General features: G+C 41.9%; 1 protein-coding gene across 3 annotated transcripts in view; it reads right to left on the bottom strand.

Annotated features, from left to right (window-relative positions):
• The window catches only part of rbm27 (RNA binding motif protein 27), a 32,845-nt gene extending 10,551 nt beyond the window's left edge, over window positions 1–22,294 (bottom strand). The window contains exons 1-18 of one of the 3 annotated variants that reach the window (XM_021311895.2): window positions 22,089–22,294; window positions 20,054–20,172; window positions 18,595–18,722; window positions 18,342–18,421; window positions 13,712–13,914; window positions 12,989–13,300; window positions 12,297–12,524; window positions 9,873–10,070; window positions 9,190–9,336; window positions 7,805–7,949; window positions 7,067–7,102; window positions 5,855–6,008; window positions 5,507–5,731; window positions 4,538–4,675; window positions 3,815–3,931; window positions 3,617–3,691; window positions 3,345–3,521; window positions 3,049–3,153 (exon numbers count right to left, since the gene is read on the bottom strand). In XM_021311895.2, coding sequence (XP_021167570.2) covers window positions 3,049–3,153; window positions 3,345–3,521; window positions 3,617–3,691; window positions 3,815–3,931; window positions 4,538–4,675; window positions 5,507–5,731; window positions 5,855–6,008; window positions 7,067–7,102; window positions 7,805–7,949; window positions 9,190–9,336; window positions 9,873–10,070; window positions 12,297–12,524; window positions 12,989–13,300; window positions 13,712–13,914; window positions 18,342–18,421; window positions 18,595–18,722; window positions 20,054–20,172; window positions 22,089–22,147 — 2,646 coding nt within the window. In that variant the 5' untranslated portion in view covers window positions 22,148–22,294. The remainder of the gene's footprint in view (window positions 1–3,048; window positions 3,154–3,344; window positions 3,522–3,616; window positions 3,692–3,814; window positions 3,932–4,537; window positions 4,676–5,506; window positions 5,732–5,854; window positions 6,009–7,066; window positions 7,103–7,804; window positions 7,950–9,189; window positions 9,337–9,872; window positions 10,071–12,296; window positions 12,525–12,988; window positions 13,301–13,711; window positions 13,915–18,341; window positions 18,422–18,594; window positions 18,723–20,053; window positions 20,173–22,088) is intronic. The other 2 variants (XM_012854804.3, XM_021311908.2) reach the window with 2 other exon arrangements.
• Between the last annotated feature and the right edge of the window lie 188 nt (window positions 22,295–22,482).

The raw sequence follows: 22,482 nt of genomic DNA, 5'->3' as shown, positions 1-22,482 counted from the left end.
CGGGTGCATTTTGCAACGGGTAGCAGTAGAGGGCGGGGACCTTGGCGTTCCGATCCTCGGCTGCAGAAGCTGGCTCTTGGGACGTGGAATGTCACCTCTCTGGTGGGGAAGGAGCCTGAGCTTGTGTGCGAGGTTGAGAGGTTCCGACTAGAGATAGTCGGACTCACCTCGACGCACCGCTCTGGCTCCGGAACCAGTCTCCTTGAGAGGGGCTGGACATTCTTCCACTCTGGAGTTGCCCATGGTGAGAGGCGCCGAGCTGGGGTTGGCATACTGGTTGCCCCACATCTCGGTGCCTGCACGTTGGGGTTTTCCCCGGTGAACGAGAGGGTGGCCTCCCTCCGCATTCGTGTGGGGGGACGGGTTCTGACTGTTGTTTGCGCTTATGCGCCAAACAGCAGTTCAGATTACCCACCCTTTTTGGAGTCCTTGGAAGGGGTACTGGAGAGTGCCCCTCCTGGGGACTCCCTCGTTTTGCTGGGGGACTTCAACGCTCACGTGGGCAATGACAGTGGGACCTGGAGGGGCGTGGTTGGGAGGAATGGCCCACCTGATCTGAACTCGAGTGGTGTTTTGTTGTTGGACTTCTGTGCTCGTCATGGATTGTCCATCACAAACACCATGTTCAAGCATAAGGGTGTCCATATGTGCTCTTGGCACCAGGACACCCTAGGTCGCAGTTCAATGATCGACTTTGTTGTCGTTTCATCTGACCTGCGGCCGTATGTCTTGGACACTCGGGTGAAGAGAGGGGCGGAGCTCTCCACCGACCACTACCTGGTGGTGAGTTGGCTCCGATGGCGGGGGAGGAAGCCGGTCCGACCGGGCAGGCCCAAACGCACTGTGAGGGTTTGCTGGGAACGTCTGGCAGAGTCCCCTGTAAGGCGGAGCTTTAACTCCCACCTCCGGGAGAACTTTAAACACGTCCCGAGGGAGGCGGGGGACATTGAGTCTGAATGGACCATGTTCCACGCCTCTATTGTTGAGGCGGCTAGTTGGAGCTGTGGCCGCAAGGTTGTCGGTGCATGTCGCGGCGGCAACCCTCGAACCCGCTGGTGGACACCAGCGGTGAGGGAAGCCGTCAAGCTGAAGAAGGAGTCCTACTGGGCTTTTTTGGCCTGTGGGACTCCGGAAGCAGCTGATGTGTACCGGCAGTCGAAGCGGCAGGCGGCTCGGCTGGTCGCCGAGGCAAAAACTCGGGCGTGGGAGGAGTTCGGAGAGGCCATGGAGAAAGACTTCCGTACGGCTTCGAAGCGATTCTGGTCCACTATCCGGCGTCTCAGGAGGGGGAAGCAGTGCAGTACCAACACTGTTTACAGTGGGGGTGGTGTGCTGCTGACCTCGACTCGGGACGTCGTGCGTCGGTGGGCGGAATACTTCGAAGACCTCCTTAATCCCACCAACACGTCTTCCATTGAGGAAGCAGAGCCTGAGGACTCTGGGTCGGGTTCTCCCATCTCTGGGGCTGAGGTTGCCGAGGTTGTTAAAAAGCTCCTCGGTGGCAAGGCCCCGGGGGTGGATGAGATTCGCCCTGAGTACCTTAAGGCTCTGGATGTTGTGGGGCTGTGTTGGTTAACGCGGCTCTGCAACATTGCGTGGACATCGGGGGCAGTTCCTCTGGATTGGCAGACTGGGGTGGTGGTCCCCCTATTTAAAAAGGGGGACCGGAGGGTGTGTTCCAACTACAGGGGAATCACACTCTTAAGCCTCCCTGGTAAGGTCTATTCAGGAGTTCTGGAAAGGAGGGTCCGTCGGATAGTCGAATCTCGGATTCAGGAAGAGCAGTGTGGTTTTCGTCCTGGCCGTGGAACACTGGACCAGCTCTATACCCTCAGCAGGATTCTTGAGGGGGCATGGGAGTTTGCCCAACCAGTCTACATGTGTTTTGTGGATCTGGAGAAGGCATTCGACCGTGTCCCCCGAGGGATCCTGTGGGGGGTACTCCGGGAGTATGGAGTACCGGACCCTTTAATAAGGGCTGTCAGGTCTCTGTACGACCGGTGTCAGAGTCTGGTCCGCATTGCCGGCAGTAAGTCGGACTCGTTTCCGGTGAGAGTTGGACTCCGCCAAGGTTGCCCTTTGTCACCGATTCTGTTCATAACTTTTATGGACAGAATTTCTAGGCGCAGCCAAGGTGTTGAGGGGATACGTTTTGGTGGCCTTAGGATTGCGTCTCTGCTATTCGCGGATGACGTGGTCCTATTGGCTTCATCAGGACGTGATCTACAGCTCTCACTGGAGCGGTTCGCAGCCGAGTGCGAAGCGGCCGGGATGAAAATCAGTGCCTCCAAATCCGAGACCATGGTCTTGAACCGGAAAAGGGTAGAGTGCCTTCTCCGGGTTGGGGGAGAATGTCCTGCCCCTAGTGGAGGAGTTCAAGTATCTTGGGGTCTTGTTCACGAATGAGGGGAGGATGGAGCGGGAGATCGACAGGCGGATTGGTGCAGCGTCTGCTGTGAAGCGGGCGCTGTACCGATCCGTTGTGGTGAAGAGAGAGCTGAGCCAAAAGGCAAAGCTCTCGATTTACCGGTCGATCTACGTTCCTACCCTCATCTATGGTCACGAGCTTTGGGTCGTGACCGAAAGAACGAGATCCCGGATACAAGCGGCTGAAATGAGTTTTCTCCGTAGTGTGTCTGGGCTCTCCCTTAGAGATAGGGTGAGGAGCTCAGTCATCCGGGGAGGACTCAGAGTAGAGCCGCTGCTCCTCCACGTCGAGAGGAGCCAGTTGAGGTGGCTCGGGCATCTGGTCAGGATGCCTCCTGGACGCCTCCCTGGTGAGGTGTTCCGGGCACGTCCCACCGGGAGGAGGCCCAGGGGAAGACCCAGGACACGCTGGAGGGACTATGTCTCCCGGCTGGCCTGGGAACGCCTTGGGATTCCTCCTGAGGAGCTGGCCCAAGTGGCTGGGGAGAGGGACGTCTGGGCCTCCCTACTGAAGCTGCTACCCCCGCGACCCAACCCCGGATAAGCGGAAGAAGACGGACGGACGGACGGGCATCTTAATTTTACTGCTATAAGGTTAGAGAATGATTTCAGGGTTTGTACCTCCACCTGTAGCTGCCCAAGTTTTCTCTTAAGGTCTGTCGTGTCTTCCCCAGAGCCCATTTTCTTGTGAAAGTCTAATTCAGCATCCAGCAACTCCTTCTGGGCCTGGTAAGAACACAAAGACAAATAGAAACTCACTCATTATTAAGTCATTTACTACCTCAATCAAAAGAAAACAAAAACTAAAGTTGGCAGTGTATAAAAAGCATCACATCTTATGAGGTAAACTGTGAAATTTTGGAATAATTGTACAAACACGCAGAAGTCTGGAAGCACAGAATAATTTCTGAACTTACATCCGTCTTGGTCTTGGGTTGGCTGTGGTTGGTTTTGCCACTTGAGACCTGAGAGGTAGGGTTCATTTCATTCTGCAGCTGGGTAATCTTCTCTGTTAGCTCCTTCAGGGTTTTCATGATGTTGGCCCGCTCCTCAGGCTTCATAGTTCGGTTTTTCTCCAAGCGGTTGATCAGCGCCTGAAGGGAGAGGGAAAAGCGGCGCAAGTTAAATGCCATCAAGAGCAGAAGGCATGAGCTCACACTGCAGAAGAGAAATAAAGAGGGCATGTTACTTTCTGACACTCGATCTGTGTCTTCAACATCTCCTGTTTCTTCTTCCTCATGTCCTGTTGGAGTTTCATTGCCTCCTACAACAGAAGAGGAAAACATTAGCACACCATTTGCTATTAGTAAACATTTTGTTCCAAAAATAACTGCGTTTCTTGTAGAATATGCATCAAAAAACAAAAACAAAACAAGGAATAACTTGCCTGCTTCTTTTTCATAGCTTCCTGCGCTTCCAGTGCTTTTCCAGTTTTCCCAAGGCTCTTTGAGGAAGATTTGGGGCCAGTAGGAGTGTAGGGGCCTTTCTGGGTGTTAGGTGCCACCTAAGTGTCCCACAAAGAAGAAGAAAAAGGACAAATGTAGCTCATCAAAGCAGGATTACGGACAGCAGTAAACTTTATGTCAAGCTAAAACGCACTGTTAAGTAACACCGGGTTGGAACGCAATGTCATGTTAGAACATGGCTCTGTAGCTTAAATCAATGTGGAAGAAGACCCTCGACGTCCTAAAGATATTCATTGCATGAAAAGTCTTCCACAACATATTCTCTGTAGTCATTTTTTTTTTTGTATTTTGTGACCACACCCAAATTATCACTAGATAGCAATGAAAATTAATGTTTGCATGTATTCCAGGTCATCAGTGTGGTCGAGTGTCAATCCTACTAACGGTTAAAAATGGTAAATGGACTAAATTTATAACGAATGGAAATATAGTGTGACCGTTTCCTAGTCACACTGACCACTCAAAGTGCTTTACACTGGAGTCACATTCATACACCGATACGCAGATCGGAAGGGAATCAACATGGGGCAGAGGGAAGCTGGAATCAAACCCACAACCTTCCGATTGCAAGACAACTACTCTACCCATTGATCAAATTATACAACTTTACACAAAAATACAGTGGAGGAAGAATGAAAGCGTACAATGAGAGGGTCCGAGTTTGGATTCAGGACATCCGTCTTTGTCGCGGTCGTGGTTCCAGGTGCTGCATTCAGGTGATGTTTGGGTACCGTGTTGTTTAGTACGTAGGCACCTGGACTATGTTGTTTGATCACCTGTGGCTACATAAAATAAAAAAAATACAAAAGTAAAAAGAGAGTATATCAAAAAGAGAATTTTAAAAATTCACAGATAAAAATCAGCTGGGGGCCCGAAATCAGATAATTATTAGCTTGATCGACAAGAACTTTGCAGATGTTTTTTTTTTTTGTTTTTGTTTACTGACCACATGCAAGGTCAAACTATGATTTTGTTTTTTTATGTGTATACTATTCTCAATCAGTGAATGAAACTTTCTTAAGCATAACTGAGTTGAAGAAATAGCACTCTTTGATCTGGAAGTTATTTAGATAAGAAGATTCAAAGTTACACATTTTCTGCATCAATGTGATCCTTAAAAATAGCGATGAACACATGATACTAAAGCTTCGGCACCTGTATCACTCTTCCTGAACGGGAATGACTCAAAACCCCGTGTTGCAGCTTTTAGCAAAACAGTGCATTCCGATGACCAACAGCATTTAAAACTTCACATATTGTTGGTGTCTTCACTTCATATTAGATTAGCGTATGACTAATTTTATGGTGATTTAATCATCCATTGCTTTAAATAAACAAAACAGCAGATAAAAATCACCACAGCCTGAACTTTTAACTGTTGACAACTACAAACAGTGCCAGTTTATCCATTTGATAGATTGCTATGGCTGCAGTCGGCCACCAGGTGTCCCCATTTTTAGAAAGGCTGAATCATTGAAAGTTTGACTCTTTTTCAGCACACCAAGACAGAAAGCCTCAGAGCTTAGTGAGGCTCCACCTTCCCATCAACATTGAACATCAACCTTTGGGATCAATAAAGTTTTCCTGATCCTCATGTCTCAGTTCTAGCTAACCTTGTGCATGTTGCCGTGCTGCAGGCCTTGGCCGGGCGCCGACCCAGCCCCGTGGCTCCCTGACGTCTGCTCCTGACCCGCGATGTTGTTGCCAGACTCCCGGTGCCAGTACACACGGATGAAGCGGTTGTTGAGGACGGCCTCGGTGCTGGATATGGCCCGTCTGGCCTCATCGTTCTTTGTGTACTGGATCAGTGCGGCCTCAGGGTCGCCGCCAAATACAACCTGGATTGGGGGTAAAACTGAACTGGTCAGCTGGACATCAAGTTCTCTGATGCTCTAATCTTTCGCTTTAATCCGCTCTATTCTGTCTACTTAACATGCCTTCCACAAAAAGAAATACTGCACCTGTATATTGACGATGGTTCCAAACTTGCTAAAATGCTCGTTGAGCTTCGTGATGTTGTTCAGTTCGCGTGGGATCTTGCGCACCTCCAGCTTTGTGTTCACGTAGTGGTTCCTCTTTGGAAAGATATTCTTTTCTTGACTGCTAAAGTTTAGCCTGAAAAGACAAAAAAAAAAAAAAAGGAACAAACAATGACATTTATCTTAAAAAGATGACTATTTCGAGCATATGCTTCACAAGAGAAAAAAAAAAAAAAAAATCATGCTAAAAAAATAAAAAGAAAATATTGTGCCAAGAGTTTGTCTTTCATGTCTTTGCAGGAAATTCATTTACACAAATAAAGAGGTTTTTATACTTTTTGAATATGTCATTTTTCACATTTTAAACAATTTATTTTTCATGAAGCGTTATGAGAAAAACTTAATTTGAAAAAAAAAAAAAAAAAGATTAAAATGTATGCTTCATATTTACGTTTCTGTCACTGAAAACGAATCACAAGTAGAGCACCTGCACCTGAATACTAAGGTATCTGTTGAGCTAGACTCGTGTGGAACACCCTATGAAGGCCTGAGTGTTTTGACACATTTGGACATTTGAATATGTAATATCCATATGGTCAAATAATGAAAAACTAAGCCATATAACCAACAATAATTTATTTAAAATAATTAAAATACATTTTAAAACTGTAAAATGCAATTAAAAATGCTATTTCTGGGGACAAAATATGGATACAACCACATTCTCCTTTATATTGTTAACATTAGATTAATTTTAAAAGAGGTTTAGTATTTTTAAAACCTCACACATTTAATTTATCGCTTTCAGATGGAAGGCTGTAGCTTCTGAGTCCAGTAACGGACTTTAAGAGTCTTAAAAGAATGTGAAATCAACCATTCCACTATAGGGAAAAGAGTCTAGAAGTATAAGACAATAAAAACAACTGCTAGCATTCTCAAGTCTAAGCAAGTCCAATTCACGACCAGATCGTAAAATGTTGAAAGAAGTCTCCAAAAAACCCAAAACATCATCACAGGTTGTCCAGGAGGCAGCAGCTTCTGCTGATATAAAGGTTCCTGCCTCTACAACCAGACACACTGCAGAAGTTTAGTCTCCTTGGGATGTGTGCAAGAAGGAAATCTTTGTTCTTTAAGACGTACGTGTAGGGCAGAATAAAGATTATATGCAGAGAATCATAGAATGCACAATTTTACCTTTTATCAGCGGATTCTTGAAGAAAATGTGAAAATCTGTTAAAAAAAAGAAAACTTAAAAGTGGAACTGGACCCTGGGTGATAATATACCAAAAACAAGCCTGTCTATCAACAAATGACTGACTCCATTCAGATACTTTCCATTTCTTAATTCTCAGCCAAAGCCCAGATCATGTCTTGCCGTGTATGCAAGACACCCCTCAAACATCTAACAGCTGCGGTAAGGGGGTAAGGGGGGGGGGGGGGGGGCAAACTTTCCTCTGATGATGCCAGAGACCGGCAGACAGCGTAACAACTACCCAGGTGTAGGGCAACTTCTTCAGCTAGAGAAAACAATGTTTCTGCATTTATCTGTAATTAATTAAATTCTCTTTCTTTTCCAGAGATAAACAAAAAAATATGGAAACATATAAAGCTCTGAACATATTAAGGTACGTCATTATTTTTCATATAACTCTTGTACACATCTGCTTCTCAATTCGTAGGCCTAGGATATCATCTAGCACAAGTCACCCAGGATTTAAGCCTCCAAACTACAGATGGGGCAACACTTTAATATCACTGAACTTGGCTCATTTAACTACAGTAAAATCTAAAATGGCTGCACAGTAAAAAAAAAAAAAAAAAAAAAAAAATCTCTGGAAATAATGCAGAACCAGTTTAGATTTTTTTGTGTGTGTGTGCATCTAATTATATTATTCTATTTTTTTATGTTTGTGTGCATCTGTGACTCCTTACTTCTCCATCCAAGGCTTTTTAGCTGCTGGACCCTCAGCTGTACTGGCTCCCATCATCCTCTTCCTGTTGTCCTGCTCAGTGTTGAAACGATTTCTAGGAGAGTTGGACGCAGTTTCAGGTTCTGTCTGGATCACTATGTTGGCAGCTAGAAGAGAAAATAAAAAAAAGACAAGACATAATTATTAGTCAAATGTCATAATCAGAAGATTTTGCACTTACTGTTTCTTCCACTGTCTAATAATTACACTCAGAGATATGTTGGCACACATAGTATAAATGTGTAAAGGCCTTAAAACGAGGCCATCTTTTTTTTATTTTTTTTTATTAGGATTTATAAGATTTAGGTCTGGGGCACTATGAAGTGAGCTTGGTTTACTTTAGACTGGGTCATCTGTTTTAGACCACCATCTCAATGAAAGACCCAATAATGACCAGTTATTCAGATTTTTAGTAGAGGTTTGCAGAGTTTGCCAAAAAAATTAATAAAAAATCTACCAGATTTATATAATGTACAGCAACAAGGTTCCCAAGTCCTTAGGATGAGATACAGGCCCACAGCCTCACATAGCCTCTACCACACTGAAAAATGGGCATGATGTTATTTTCCATATGTATACTCATCCTTTGTTTCAGACCAGAACCACGTTGGTCCCATTCATACTCCAGGGAAGCTGAGTCGACAAACAATTTAAAAAGTACCTTAAAAGGGACAGTGTGTAACTAGCTTGGCTTTTAATTAGCAAAAATCAAGTATTGCTTTTATAAATACAGATCCTGGCAAAGTCTAATAACCTCAAATAAAAAAATTAAAAAGTGTTCTCAAAACTTAGAATGAGTAGTTTGTAAATACATAAGTGTCAGTGCACCCATTGGGAGACGCCATGTTGCGTCACTATTTCTGATTTCAGAAGCCGAAAGGAGACAAACTGTCATCCAAACGGGTTTTCCCTATCTGTCTTCTATATGAAGACGCGCTGTCGGTGGAGGAGTATAAAAAAAGCAAACATGAAAATTGTTTGCTTGTTTTATACTACATGAAATTTGTACTTCATGTAGCGCATGATGGTGTGCCAGTGTGAAAATCCTGCACACCGGCGCTTTAAATCTCTGATCAATTCAAAAATGCTTGAAATAAATTTATTTTAAAAGGTCTTCTAAGAGCTACCAAATAATGGTGTTAATTTTGATTATTTAAAAAAAAAAAACGGTTCCCCATCAAATTAATCAGTAGGGTTAAAAAAATAGTTAAGTATGAGCTTATGCTACATTAATAATAGAGGTTTTATTTCAAGGCTTGTTATACATCTTTACCCGGCATCCAAAGAAAAATGTCCATGTGTGCAAGTCTGATAACCTGTATTTCCTGGAGAGGGAACAGTTTTTACCTCTGGATCCTTGTCCTTCGTTAGACGTGAGGCCAATGAGGTTGGAGCGTTGGGTCTGGACTCGAGGGATAAACTGCCGATAAGAATTACGACCTGCAGCAGTCAGTCCTGGAGATTCTGGGTTGTAGCCTTCAGGATCATAGTTATCTAAAAGAGTAAAACACAAGTTTAAAACGTGAAACTAAATGAAATTATAGTGGACTAAAACTCTTAATTTAAAAGAACTTTAACAGTTCGTAAATGCCCAGATTTTAAAAGAATATATACAAGTAGAGAAAAAAAATCTATTTAAAATAAAAATACTAAGGATTATAGTTATGAGCTTCACGTAGCAAAGTAAAGAAAACAAACAAAAAAACTCAGATGGCCAACAACTTCAGATGGAAGAGAAAAATATTTTTGCATAACTGCAAATATCTGGAATCTAACAGCAGCAATGCACCTTGTATGTAACATTAGATATGCTTGTTGTTCACATTAATAAACAGCACTACCCTATGGCTAACGATGGTTACTGCAACGCCCAAAAAACATGCAGATAAGGTCATCTAAAGATTTTAGTTCGCAATAAAATCTACTGTTATGAAGAGAGACGTTTACGTATGGAGAAAGAAGAGAGATAAAGAACAGAAAAAAAAAAGCCACACAGTCCCAATCTGAATAGGAAAAGCATTTCTGCTTACATTCAGACTGGACATATTGGGGCCGCAGAGACACAGATGAGGACGAGGAAGGAGGCTGAGGAGGAGCAGGAGGAGGAGGAGGAGGAGGAGGAAGAGTAGGTGGGAGCCCCACTCCAGGTGGTCCAATGGGGGGAGAAGAAGTGATTGCAGACTGATGGTTGGGGGTATCGATCCCACTGGTAGCTATCAGTGGGGGTCCTGGGGGAGACAAAAGCCAAAGCTAATGTCCCAGATGTATTGCATGTATGACAGTGTGTAAGGTTGTTTTTTTTAACCACTCTAGACAGCCTGCTTTAATACGAAGCTGACAGGAACTCGCATATTTTAATGATCTGCTGATACAAGAAAGACCTTAACATATGGAAGGTGGCAACAAGAGCGCTCAACATTTTAAATAAGACAACATTGCCTAGTTAGATTTTAGTAATGACACTAGATTGCACAAATAGAATCAACATAAGCTGCCGTGCAAACTTCAACAAAGAAAACAGCAACCCTCCGCATGACAAGGATATTTTAATTCACAGCCCCACTCCAAAAAAAAAAAAAAAAAAAAAAAAAAAAAACACATAACAAATAAAAGAATCCCTCAACTGTGTTTCTATGCCTATTATTTATCCAGCTAAAAATCCAAAACATTTATAGAAAAATAACTAAGTTGACCATTTTTTTTCTTTAAGGTTTTAAACAGTACCCCTACATTTTGGGCCAAAGCCTACACAGTCGGATAGGTGTTTTTCTGTAAGTGCCTGTAAAATATGTCATCACATGAGCAGTAGAAACCACAGCTGACGGTGAAAACCAAGAAAGCGGAGTCATATACCTGATCCAAATATATAAAACGTGACAGAGAAAATGCTTTATTTTTAACTGAACTTAAAGAAACACATGCACAACAAAAGGGAAGCCAAGTCTCAACTCTGACTTGGTTCACACATGGCACCAACGTCCTTCCAAACGGGATATGATTGCAAACCCACAACTATTACCGAATTGTAAAATGAAAACGCAAAACACAATCTCAATATGCAAAATGTCCTGTTACATTTATGCAGCATGATTAATAAAACAGCTTAATAAAAGCATGTGGAGTTGATGTTGAATAGCAGGTTGTTTTTTGGGGGAGTTGAAATCATTAGTGACAGTGTGCTGAAGCTGAGCTGAGTAAAATCCCAAATTATTTTCTCTTCTTCTCTTGTATCACATCTCTTATGCAACAATTAGGCCCATTAAGAGTTTGTTGATGAAATAACTTCCCAAAACATAATGTTCATGTGAAAAATCTAGAATTTTACAGAATCGACTTTCCAGAAATCTCATTCTATTGCATTTTGTTTGAGCTTTTTAATTAAATGAATTCACTATATTTCCATTCGTTATTCATTTTTGGCAGCGGGGAGCGTTTGATGACAGAAAGGGGGCCATCAGGAAATGGGAAGGAAGGACAGACAACACAATAATGCAGGAGAGGGAGCAAGAAAGGAGGATAAGGACACAGTTAAGGAAGAAAGGAGGACTAAAGAACTCATAGAAGAAAAGAAAGAATTCAAGAAAAGATAAAAAAGGACACGAAGAATGAAAAAGGAAAGACAAAGTAGTAAGGGAGGTATGGCAAAAGAAACTAAGCAAGGACAAATGCAAGAAATTAAAAGTGGAAATAAAGAAAAACCGAAACAAGAAAGGACAGAAAGAAGAATATAATGAAGGTACAAAAGGAATGACAAGAATGAAAAAGACCAAAAGAAGGCAACGGGACTGGGAACAAAGTCAGGAAATACTAATATTTTTCCATACAGGTTTTTTCCATCTTCATTAATAATTATCCTGACCCGGAAAATACTAAAACCAAATTCCTGATGTTTCCAGACGTCTTAGAACAGAGTAGATAACCTGGAATAATCGTAAATAAAACCGGAATAAAATTAGCCCAACATATGAAATGCTACAAACACACAAGCAGGCCCTTTCTTGCTCAGTTGCTCAGCTTACAGCACACATCGAGATCTGACTACATGCTTATTTGTATATAGCGCTGGTAACTGTGATCAGTTTTAAATCAGTCGTTTCCCTACTACAACTTTATAAGATCACCCAGGATGCACATTTATACCAGGGCAGTGGGAACAACGGTACAAAAAGCAACGATGACTTAAATTAGTAGGCTCTTCAAGAGGATGTGTTATGTGGTCAAAAAAAAATAAAATAAATAAAAAATACATGACTCAATTTAGAAATTTCAGAAGGAAGAGGCCAAAACTTACTGTGCTGAACTGTGCTACTTCTGTTGTGTAATTGTGCAGGCAGGGCAGAGGAAAATTAAACACACTGCACCCTTTATACAAAGTGTTTTACCGTCGACCGCCACTTAAATATTGTTTTGGATGCAAGACGCTGGAAACAAGAGAAAGTGTCACCAAAACTCACCTGTCATTGGGAAGACGCCCGGTGGCGGCGGCTGGGGGTACGGGGGCATTGCTGGCAACCTGAGTGAGGGAGGCGGCTCAGTGATCGGGGGCATCGGCAAGCCGGTGGGAGGCATGACGGGAGGGGGCGGGAAAGGAATCATTTTGGGCAGGGTGACATCGTCGACGATGAGGGGGTCGCTGCCGTGGTCGAAGGGACAAAGGTCACCACGGACGCAGAATCCTTTTTCTGTTTGAGCAAGAGACACAAAAACACTTGACTAAAAAGTACACAAGTCGATCACAGCAGGTTCCACTCAGTCATTGAAATCTATCAGATAAATAAAATAAATAAATGCTGAGGAAGATAAAGATCCGAGTTTAACACACCCAGTTTGCTTTTACCCAACAGCCTCATTAAAACACTTGGCTCCCCAGTGGCTGTGTTTGAGCACAGTGACAGCCGTGTGCTCTGGGGACTGTGGGTTAAGTTTAAGCTCTCTTGTGTTCTGTGCAGAAAAGGCCTAGTGCTCTGCTACCCTACACTGGGGACAAAGGGCAGAGAGCTAAACAGCGGTCATTAGCAAAGCGGCTCAACAACGGCCTGAACTCACGAGGGAAAACGAAACACACCAACCGTGCTGCTAAATTTAAGTATTTGAAAAAAGCCTAACGACGCTCCCAATTTTACAAGAACACAAACGCGGCTCCTACCGTCATAGTCCCTGCATCGCTGCTTGAGCTGAGTATTCTTGCCGCTGAAGGGCTTGCCGATGCCATCTTGCCTCTGAGCGTTGTAGTAGCTTGACCAGCTGTCTGTAGTGCTGTCGGGCAGGTGAGCCAGGGTCACCACAGGAACCCCTCCGGCTCCAGACGCCCCGGCGGATGAAGAAGCCGAGGAGAAGGGGTGCGGAGGGGCGGGAAGGGGCAGGAGGGGCGGTGGGTGCTGCTGCTGGGAGCCGGATGTGGCGGAGGTGTTGTATCCATCCCCGTCCTTTCTCTCCACCTCAAACTTTGACTTGAACTCTGTTAAAGACAGGAAGAGGAGACCTTTAAAAAACCGGTGGAAACATATCCTGGTGAGGAACTTAAAGTGCCATTTTAAGAACAGCGACATCTCTCGCTATGCAGATTAACCTTGTGGGTAATTAATCCAATTCCAACCCATGTTGTTGAATCCCCAATGATGGGACCGCAAAGCTGTCCACATTGCCCTGTTAGCTCTCAACAATCTGACTGAAAAACAATAAAATCTGCTACATTCAGACGCTCCACGCAGTCTTCTCCAAACAATCCAAATCCGCTCAAGTCCGGTATGTTCCTGGCAGCTCTTCTCAATTGCTAATGCAGTTATAGAGCTCCTGCACACCTGGGTCTGGTCCCCAGTGCTTTTGCTGTGGCTTGTGTGTGGGAACACTCTCTTGTTGTCTCTCTCACCTCTGCCTCCTCGGTGCTCCCTGTCCCTGCTCTTCCCTCGGCTGCCGCTGCGGCTCCTGCTGCGGCTCCGGCTGTAGCTCCTCCCCCGGGGGCTGCCTCTGCGCCGCTCGTGGCGCTCTCGATCACGGTGGGCGTCGCAGGCTTTCCCGTGGCGCTCAAATTCGCGCCGCTTGCGCTCGTCCCGCCTCCTGTCGTCGCGGCTCCTGCAGAGTTGATGAATTAGAGGTGAGGCATTTGGATGACTTATCTGTATGCCTCTTTTAACTACTAGTGTCAGCCTAAAGGGTTTCCACAAAGACGGTGAATTGTGGGTCGTAATCCCTTTATCAAATAGGCCCAAAGGGGCATCTCAATAAATTAGAACATTATCTATCCATCCATGCTGGGTCTTGCAAGACGGGAATCTCCAGAAAATGTATTCAAGTAATTCAGCTGAAGTTACACTAATTTATCATACAGAGTACTTACACACAGAGTAATATATTTCTGGTATTTATTTATGTAAATGTTGTCAGTTATGGGTTGCAACTAAATTTGGTTTAAATAGAAATAAAAAGGGGATTTATAATCCAGAAATGTTGTGTTATGGCCTATGAAAGGAGGGTAAGCCCCAAAAGGTCAAGGCTAAAGCATGTGGTTCATCATAGCTGTGCTTTATCTAAGCATATTTAGGGAAGGTTGAGTGGAAGGATAAAACCCAGCGTGAAGTTTCTACAATGAGTGAGGATTTGGGACGCTGACTTTTGTTACTCTGGATGAATCAAAATATCACAACTTTTACTTTTTTCTATTAAATGGCAGAAATACACTTTGGCAATATTTTAACTTATTGAGAAACACTAGTACAATAGTTCCTAGCCTTAGGCCCAGGAAAGCTCAAGCTTCATGCCAAAGAGACTGTTGACATGTTTTACATACAGTTAACACAATAACACAATAAGATTGTAAAATGGAACAGTTAAACATTAACAATGAATTGTTAAGTGTTGAACTTTCATTTATAGATGTCTACCTACTGTGTTCAGAGTTAAAATCAACTACAAAATAAATATAAGTACATTAACATAAATATATAAATTATATTGCTGGTCTTTTACAATAAGTTCAACACAGATGCAGCATCCTGAATTAGATGTGGACAAACTGAAGTGAAAAGTTAAAAAAAAATCATGTCATGCATGTTTTGTTTTGCTCGGGTCTGCGAGATAATTGGAGAGGAAATTAAGTCTTAGAACAATAAAGGAACAAGTTGCTGTTAGAGTAATCTATCCATCATCATTCACTTGTTTGAGATAGGGTTGCTTGGGCAACAGGTCCAGGATGGCGCCCCAGACATCCATCTCCCTGGCAACATCCTCCAACTCATTCTGGGGGATCCCAAGGCGTCCTCTGGCCAGAAAGGAGATATATGTGTGTATCGTTCTGGGTTTTTCCCGGAGGTCTTCTCCCAGTGGGACGTGGCCGCCAACACAGAGAGGGTAGTCCACTTTTTTCAGGTTTGCGAATCACGGCATCAGACCGAGAGGAGCTTACTCTCATCCCAACTGTTTCACACGCAGCTGTGAACCGCTCTGTTGCAGCCAGGTTTCCAAACCAGACACCTGCTTCTCCACAACTACGCATTGAGATCCCGTCCATAAACACCTTGGGCAGGATCTGTGACGGGTACTACTTAATAACATGAATGTAGACGCAGCTCCCTCTTTAGACATAGCTCTTCAAAGCCAGTCATATACCCTCCCCACATGGTCTTCTCCAGAACCACAAAACATACAGACAGGAGAAGCACGCTTCCACGACCCACTGAACAAGTCTGTGAGAGTAAAGATCTGGTCCACTGTTCAACGGCCTGAGATCTGAGGTTAAACTACGAGTGAGCGCCTCATCTCCAACACCCCAGGGTAAGCTGTCCCAGGGAGGCTGAGCAGCGTGATCCCTCCATAATTGGAACATACTTTTGCACAAATGTGTGCAAGTGTAAATGTGGCAGGTTTCCTGTAGGTGCAAGAAGGGGGTGGGGGGCTCCTTAAAAGACAATGGGGACCATTGCGCTAACAGATCGCTCCCAAGCATCTCTAATACAGCTTGTAAATCTTTTTCCAGACAGCCTCCTTTATTTAGCTCTATGACAGAAAGGTAGCAGACAGAAAGGGTCTTCGTCCTCTGCTCTGCATATTAGGTTCCTCTAATATAAAATGCTTTGAAACACTGATAATAGGACCTGTTTAAATTATTATAATTTTTTTTTTAATAGCTTTATAACTGAGGAAACGCAGGACGTGGTGCATCTTACTGAGGGCTGTTTCTAAAAAACAGAAGTAAAAATAAATAAAACAACCACACTGCGAAAACCTTGTGTATTCTCTTGAAAAGAAAAACAATAAAAGAAAGAAACACAACTATAATTTCCATACTGCACATATATATCAGAACTTTAAAGGAGAAGTCCGGTCAACAAGGAAAAAAAAAAAAAATCAGTGGATAATTAGCTATACCTAAAACTAATATGCCCGTGGTGATTGAATGAATTTAGCGTTAATCAATAAGAAAATAAAAGCATAAATTGTCGTCTCAATCACTGTGTATAGGGGCGGTCATTATTGCCCAAATATGGGCAATAATGGCCGCCCGACATCACATACAGTGAGGTCTCTGTGCGGTGAGGCACTGCGCTCTACAAGCCAATTCAATAGGAACTGTTGTACACAGCTGCGATCAACAACAATTATTTCGGATTTTGAGAGGATCTCACCATTGAAATTCGCGAGAGCTATTGTTGAAGCAACAATGCCCACGTGCATGGCAGTTGGATGTTCCAATACATCGGGTAAAAGTGAGAAAAAAAAACAAAAAACAGTTTTTTCACCTTTCTGATTCATGATTCACCACGGGTTCTTTTGTTGGATTGCCAACTTGCCATCGAGCCAACGTTTCGAAGAAGAACGTCTTCAAGATGACATGAGAGCGACACTTTTCGGTAGGTTTTTCTTTTTTGTAATGTAGAATTTGCCAGGACAGTTGTTTACCCGACCAGAGGGGCGGAGTGATACGATACACTTGGAAAGAGTGCTCACTGTTGCGAAGCCCACTTATTTTATGCGACTTTGGTCTTCTTTTTTCAAAAGTCGCTTGTAAATTTCATGAGTTATGGGGTTGCAATTTTTTTGGCCTCGTTTCTGAAAGTGAAGTCGATTGTTTGGGCTCTAAACTAAGTGATGCCGAAATATCCCTCCGCCTCATAACGCACTGCAGCTCATCCTGACAGGAGCAGAGAGTAAACTGAGGCGCTCTGACTGTATTTTCTGTAGTGTACGGTTGCAATGACTGATGATAACTGCTGGAAGTAGTTTAGGCGGTGCAGATCACCATTTTGAGCAGAAATTGGTTCTAAAGATGAGTTTTATACTCATCTTATAACATTGCAGAACCCAACCCATAAGCTGTACTTTAATGCTTATTTGTTCTCTTTTTATGTCTCTAAAATGTAAAATTAGTATTACTTTAAATTTAAATGCTTAATGCCATGTCTATCTTTGTTCAAGAGGTTAAAAAAAATATTTCGGCATGAAAACGGGTATTTATTTACAAGGGGATAGATACAGCATTGGGACTTATTCGACAGCCGATCCCACGACCTGGCGTCACAAACTGGGAGGTGGCAGCACTGTTCTTGACCAAGATGGCTGCCCCCATAAAAGGACCTTCAAATGAACATTACTCTTAATTAAAAAAGTTTATCATTTGTTGAACAGTATGTAATAATTTTATATTTAAAGTACTTTCAGCAGTTTGAATTCTGATTTTGACCGGACTTCTCCTTTAAACATCTTTAAAGTCAATCTGCTGTTTTAAATTGCTGCACAGAAGATTTGGAGTATCCCGTCTTGTGTAACCTACTGTGTCACAGCTGAAGGGGAGGTTAACCAGGGTTCCTACAGCACAAGGCAAGTTAAATTGAAGACTTTTTAAGACTTTTTAATGCCACTTGAAATAAAAAGTTAAGACCAACTTCACGATAAACAAGATAAACCTGGATGCGACAACTTTACCCAAATGTTTATTTTAACATAAACCATTACTTTCTGGCTCAGTAGACATGTTAAAGATTTTGAAAAACATTCCATATAGGAAGAAAGCTAAAAAACACACAAATTACAGATATATTTTTAACAACTACTGAATTCACAAACTTTGTTTTGTTCCTTACTAAAACAAACTATAAATCAGTTTTAAAAACCACAACATAACCAGTGCCAACTCTTTTTCACAGCTATGGTCCGGCCGCAACAGTTTTTATTGGTTCCGCTATCGGGACGGAATCAATAATGGTTACATTGAGCCGTTCGGTAAATTTAATAAAAATATAATTGTATCAATTATTTGACTGTTTGGTAAGGATTACAAAAATAAAATCCTATTTATGACCTGGTAACAATTTTAAGACCTAAGAAAGACTGATTTAAGACATTTTAATGCCAATTAAGGCCTTAGTTTTATATTACAGAATTCAATGCCTTTTAAGACTTTTTAAGGATCCGCAGGAACCCTGGTTAACGGACCTTCATCGAGCTGCAAAGTAGCCAGAGAAATACAGCAACATATTAACCTGCAGTTGAAGCCACGGCCTTACCTGGATTCGTTGAAGTCAGAGCGGTTTCTCAGGGGACTCCTCCTGCGTCTGTTTTCTCTCTCCTCCTCTGGAGTTTCCGCCTTAAGGGAAACGATGATTATGTTACACAGAAAGACATTTCACAAGATAAACATTTACAATATCAATGTTTGGATGTCAGCCTTTAAAAAGGAAAACAGCTCTCGTTTTTCTTTATGATACGTTAAAGAGGAATTACTGCTTTAGCAAATGTGTCTTTGTCCCCTGCTCTTACCTCAACAACATCAGCCTTGATTGCAGGTGCTTTAACCTCCTCTTTTGGTGCCTCTTTGGCAGCAGGGTTACCCAGGTAGTTCTTTGTCGTCAACGACTCAAAAAGGTTATCTACAAATCCTACCGTTTCTGAAAAAGCAAAATTAAAGTTGTGAACGTCTTATTAGATGTGTGGTCGGATTTCAATGCCGTTTCTTCTAGATAGTCATCAATAACTTTTTCTTCTGAAATAATGATGAGCACAATATAGCACTATGTGACATAACAATACATTACATTAGAATATCATATAATACAAGATAATATTGCACGTGCAATCGTTAGCTGCCTGTATTATAATACAACATAATATACTATGTTACATAATATAAAACGTGATTGTAAGGATTAAGCAGGAAGACATATTGGATGGATAGTATAAAAGGACATAACCCTAATATATTATTTTTGTTTTTACCATATGAGGTAGTCCAGTATATGTTTTATAAATATAAAAAACTTAAATAAAATCAGTAAACATTTTTTCTGAAAATAATCACTGAGATGAGTTTGCATCACAAGCCTGTGTTACATGTGAGTAGAGGTGGCATCAAACATTTACAGTTCCCTCCAATGATAAAGGACTCCCTCTAGTGGCCAAAAAGGACAACTCACTGCATCATAGATTATTTACATTTTTATTTACATAATGCCATTTTGAAAAATGCTAATTCCTTCCACTCTCTAATTGGCCACATTTGACTATCCCTCGCTGACCCACGTTACTTTTATTACAAGGCCTAAAGCTAGTCACTGTGGAGATCGTCTTAAAAGAACACATATTTTTAAACTTAACTCGTTTTATCCAATGAGATAACCCGAACTCGGTCAGACAACAATTTTGCAAGAGGTGGGTGAATGTACTTGAGTTTTCAGGGTAAAAACATTTCTCCCTGGATGAGCCAACTGAAGTCTACCAAGCTGCATGTTGTAATTATCTTTTTGAATAAGCTCCGTTTCCAAAAATGATTCAAATGTATTCACCCGAGCAATGCACCACTGGCAGAATCAAACATGTAAAACTTTCTCCTGATAAGGCAGGTCAAATGCCTAAACGTGATTTTCCTGGCCAGCAAATGCATCAAAACATGAAAACTTCTTTCAGTCCAGAAATGCACCAACAAACTGCAGGTTCTATGATTTTATATTAGCTTCAAATTAACTAACTAATGCCTCTAATACTCACCATGCCGCCAATTTCATAATCACCATTTAATTAGTTAAAATTAAAAAATTTAAACTGGTATAAGCTGGTGCATTTCTAACACAGCTGCTAATTTTACACAATTACTTCTCTAACTTCCACCATTTCTTCTTTTCAACTCACTGAGAGAGCAACACTTTTTTTTTTTTTCTTCCTAGCAGGAAAAGCGGTACTCGCTTTATCCAATCAGCTATAAAGAATTCTCCAAAGTTCTTACCCTTTTGTAGGAAAACATCGAGCTGGTCAGCACAGAGGGCTTTCAGCTCCTTCTCTGGTTTGTCTTTCTTCACAAGAGCCACCACATAGTTGGCCAACGCAGAGGGATCGGCATCACATCTGCAAGTCAAAACGAATGAATATTCGCACTCAGTTTGAGAAAACAATCTTTTTCATCTTTCCAGAAAGCACAACAGTGCTTGCAAAAAAAAAAAAAAAAATGGACACAACCGTAAACTCCAAATATGCAATTAAACTGAGTGAAGGCTGTGCAGCTGTTAACCAAATTTTCCCATGCGAGTCCAAAAACACATTGGGACTGAGCCACATAGCTCAGACCTTTTATTTGCGAGGCATATAAATCACATCAGGCAGCTTTTAACAGTCTATTTCACCGAAATCATTGGCCTTTCTAAAATGTTGTAGAAAAATAAAAAGTTAGCCAAGAAAAGCAGTTTTGACAGCAATAAGTAAAGACGAGACGCTACAAGAGTGGGGCAAGCTTGTTAGCTGCAAAAAAAATAAAATCAAAAATAAAATCAGACTTTAAACTAAAGGAGCTGTGTTGTGTCTGTCCACAATAAATAATCTAACACCTAAGCAAAAAACAAAAAAAACCCACCAACAACAACAACGAAAACAACAAAAATCAACTGCTAGTCATTACTTGTTTGTTAACACACAGCCAGACATATCAAACAACCTAAATTGATCTTTATCCACAGTTTTAAATTGTCTTACTGCTTGAATTAAAAGGGTGCCATAATTGTACTAGCCAGATATTTAAGATGGGAGGCAGACTGGATATATATATTAAACAAAAAAAAAAAAATAAACACTTTAAAAACCGCATGAAGGGTCCAAAATACACTCCAACATAAATTGTACAGAGCCAGCAATGTAACTGGTCAACTGGTTGAACTTTTCCTGCCTTTTGAGGCGACAACTAGACAAGTTTTAAGTGATCAAGATGCTAAAGCTGGAGAAGGGTGGTGGGGATTGTGTTGATGGAAACCAGAGAGCTTGTTTGTTTACTGGTGTTACTAATATCATTGCCAATATTATATTTATAGACAATAATATTATTATCCTTTCGCCAAATAAATAAAAAGCAGAATTAGCAGGTTTTCTTCAATGCAATTAAAAAAAAGAAAAGAAAAGCTTATTTTGTGACATCCAGTTGTAAACGTCCATACTCTATCAACTAGATGTATTTTTTTTTATTGCCAATGTACGTTTGTTAGTGAAAACACAGATCACTTGAAGGCATCTTAAAAAAAAAACAAAAAAAACAAAAACAAAGACTCCTTGGAAAGAATTCTCCTTAAGAACAAAATTCGACTGTTGACGTGAAAACAAACAATCGACACGCCATAAAACTAAAAATGTTAACGTGAATCAACGTCACTGATTCCCAGTTTAATTACATTTAGCACCGCTGACTCTTCTATACACGGGCTTTTTTTTTTTTTTTTTTTTTTAAATTGCTCCGACTGACGTTTCATTTACATTGTTTGCCAACCTCATTTAAAAAAAAAAAAATAGCAGAGTGAGTAACTATGGCTACCCAATAAGCCAACTTGATTCATTTAGTTTGTAAAATCTGGAAAAACCTCCGCGTACATTCAACAATTAAACGTAACGCCACATAGTGCAACTATGGTAACTCCAAAAAAGTCAAGTTAGTAGTTAAAACCTCGCTGCAACCACGTAAAGCCAGTATGTATCGCAACCACGAGTGGGGGGAAAAAAAACTACAAGTTATGGTATGTATTAGAGCGTTCTAATCCTCATAAAGTTATCCTTTCTGCTCCAACTGCAATCCCTAGTTGAGCCTAAAACCGTAGGGGACAAACACATATAGAACAGTCGCAAAAGAGGCACATTGTTGCTGTGTTCCTCGCGCTAAGTGAGCAGGATTACAGCTGCTCTCTTCCTCGACAGGCCTGATTACAGCACGGCTCCATTGATGCTTTGGCCAGGCTCGCCAGCTAACGTAGCATACGAGCTAAATGTCATTTCAATCCAATACTCACATCGGCTCCAGGAGTTTTGCAAGCCACGTCTTCAGGGCTTCCACATTCTCTATGATCATGGTGAAAATGACTTATACGGCCTAGAAGTAGAAAGTGCGCTCCGTCAACCCAACTTTCATCGTCTATACATTTAAAAGCTTTAAGGCCTTCTGTCTTCTCTACTGGCAGGTCGCACGAACTGTTTTACGGCATGGCAACGTGAGTTGAGTTGTCGTAACGCGGGCCTGACGAAGGACGTTATAATTTTATACACATACGCGTAATTTTGAAATGAGGACAAAATATTAACAAAATAAGCTTTGCGTGTTTATATAAAGTACACAAAATCACCAAAACATGATATATATATTTTATACCAGGGTACTAATTAGCTAGATGTTTTTGCAATATCGAC

This window comes from Fundulus heteroclitus, chromosome 11 (genome assembly GCF_011125445.2).
Source record: "Fundulus heteroclitus isolate FHET01 chromosome 11, MU-UCD_Fhet_4.1, whole genome shotgun sequence".
Classification (NCBI taxonomy): domain Eukaryota; kingdom Metazoa; phylum Chordata; class Actinopteri; order Cyprinodontiformes; family Fundulidae; genus Fundulus; species Fundulus heteroclitus.
Note: the sequence above shows the minus strand (reverse complement) of the source record. Positions and strands in the feature narration are given on the sequence as shown.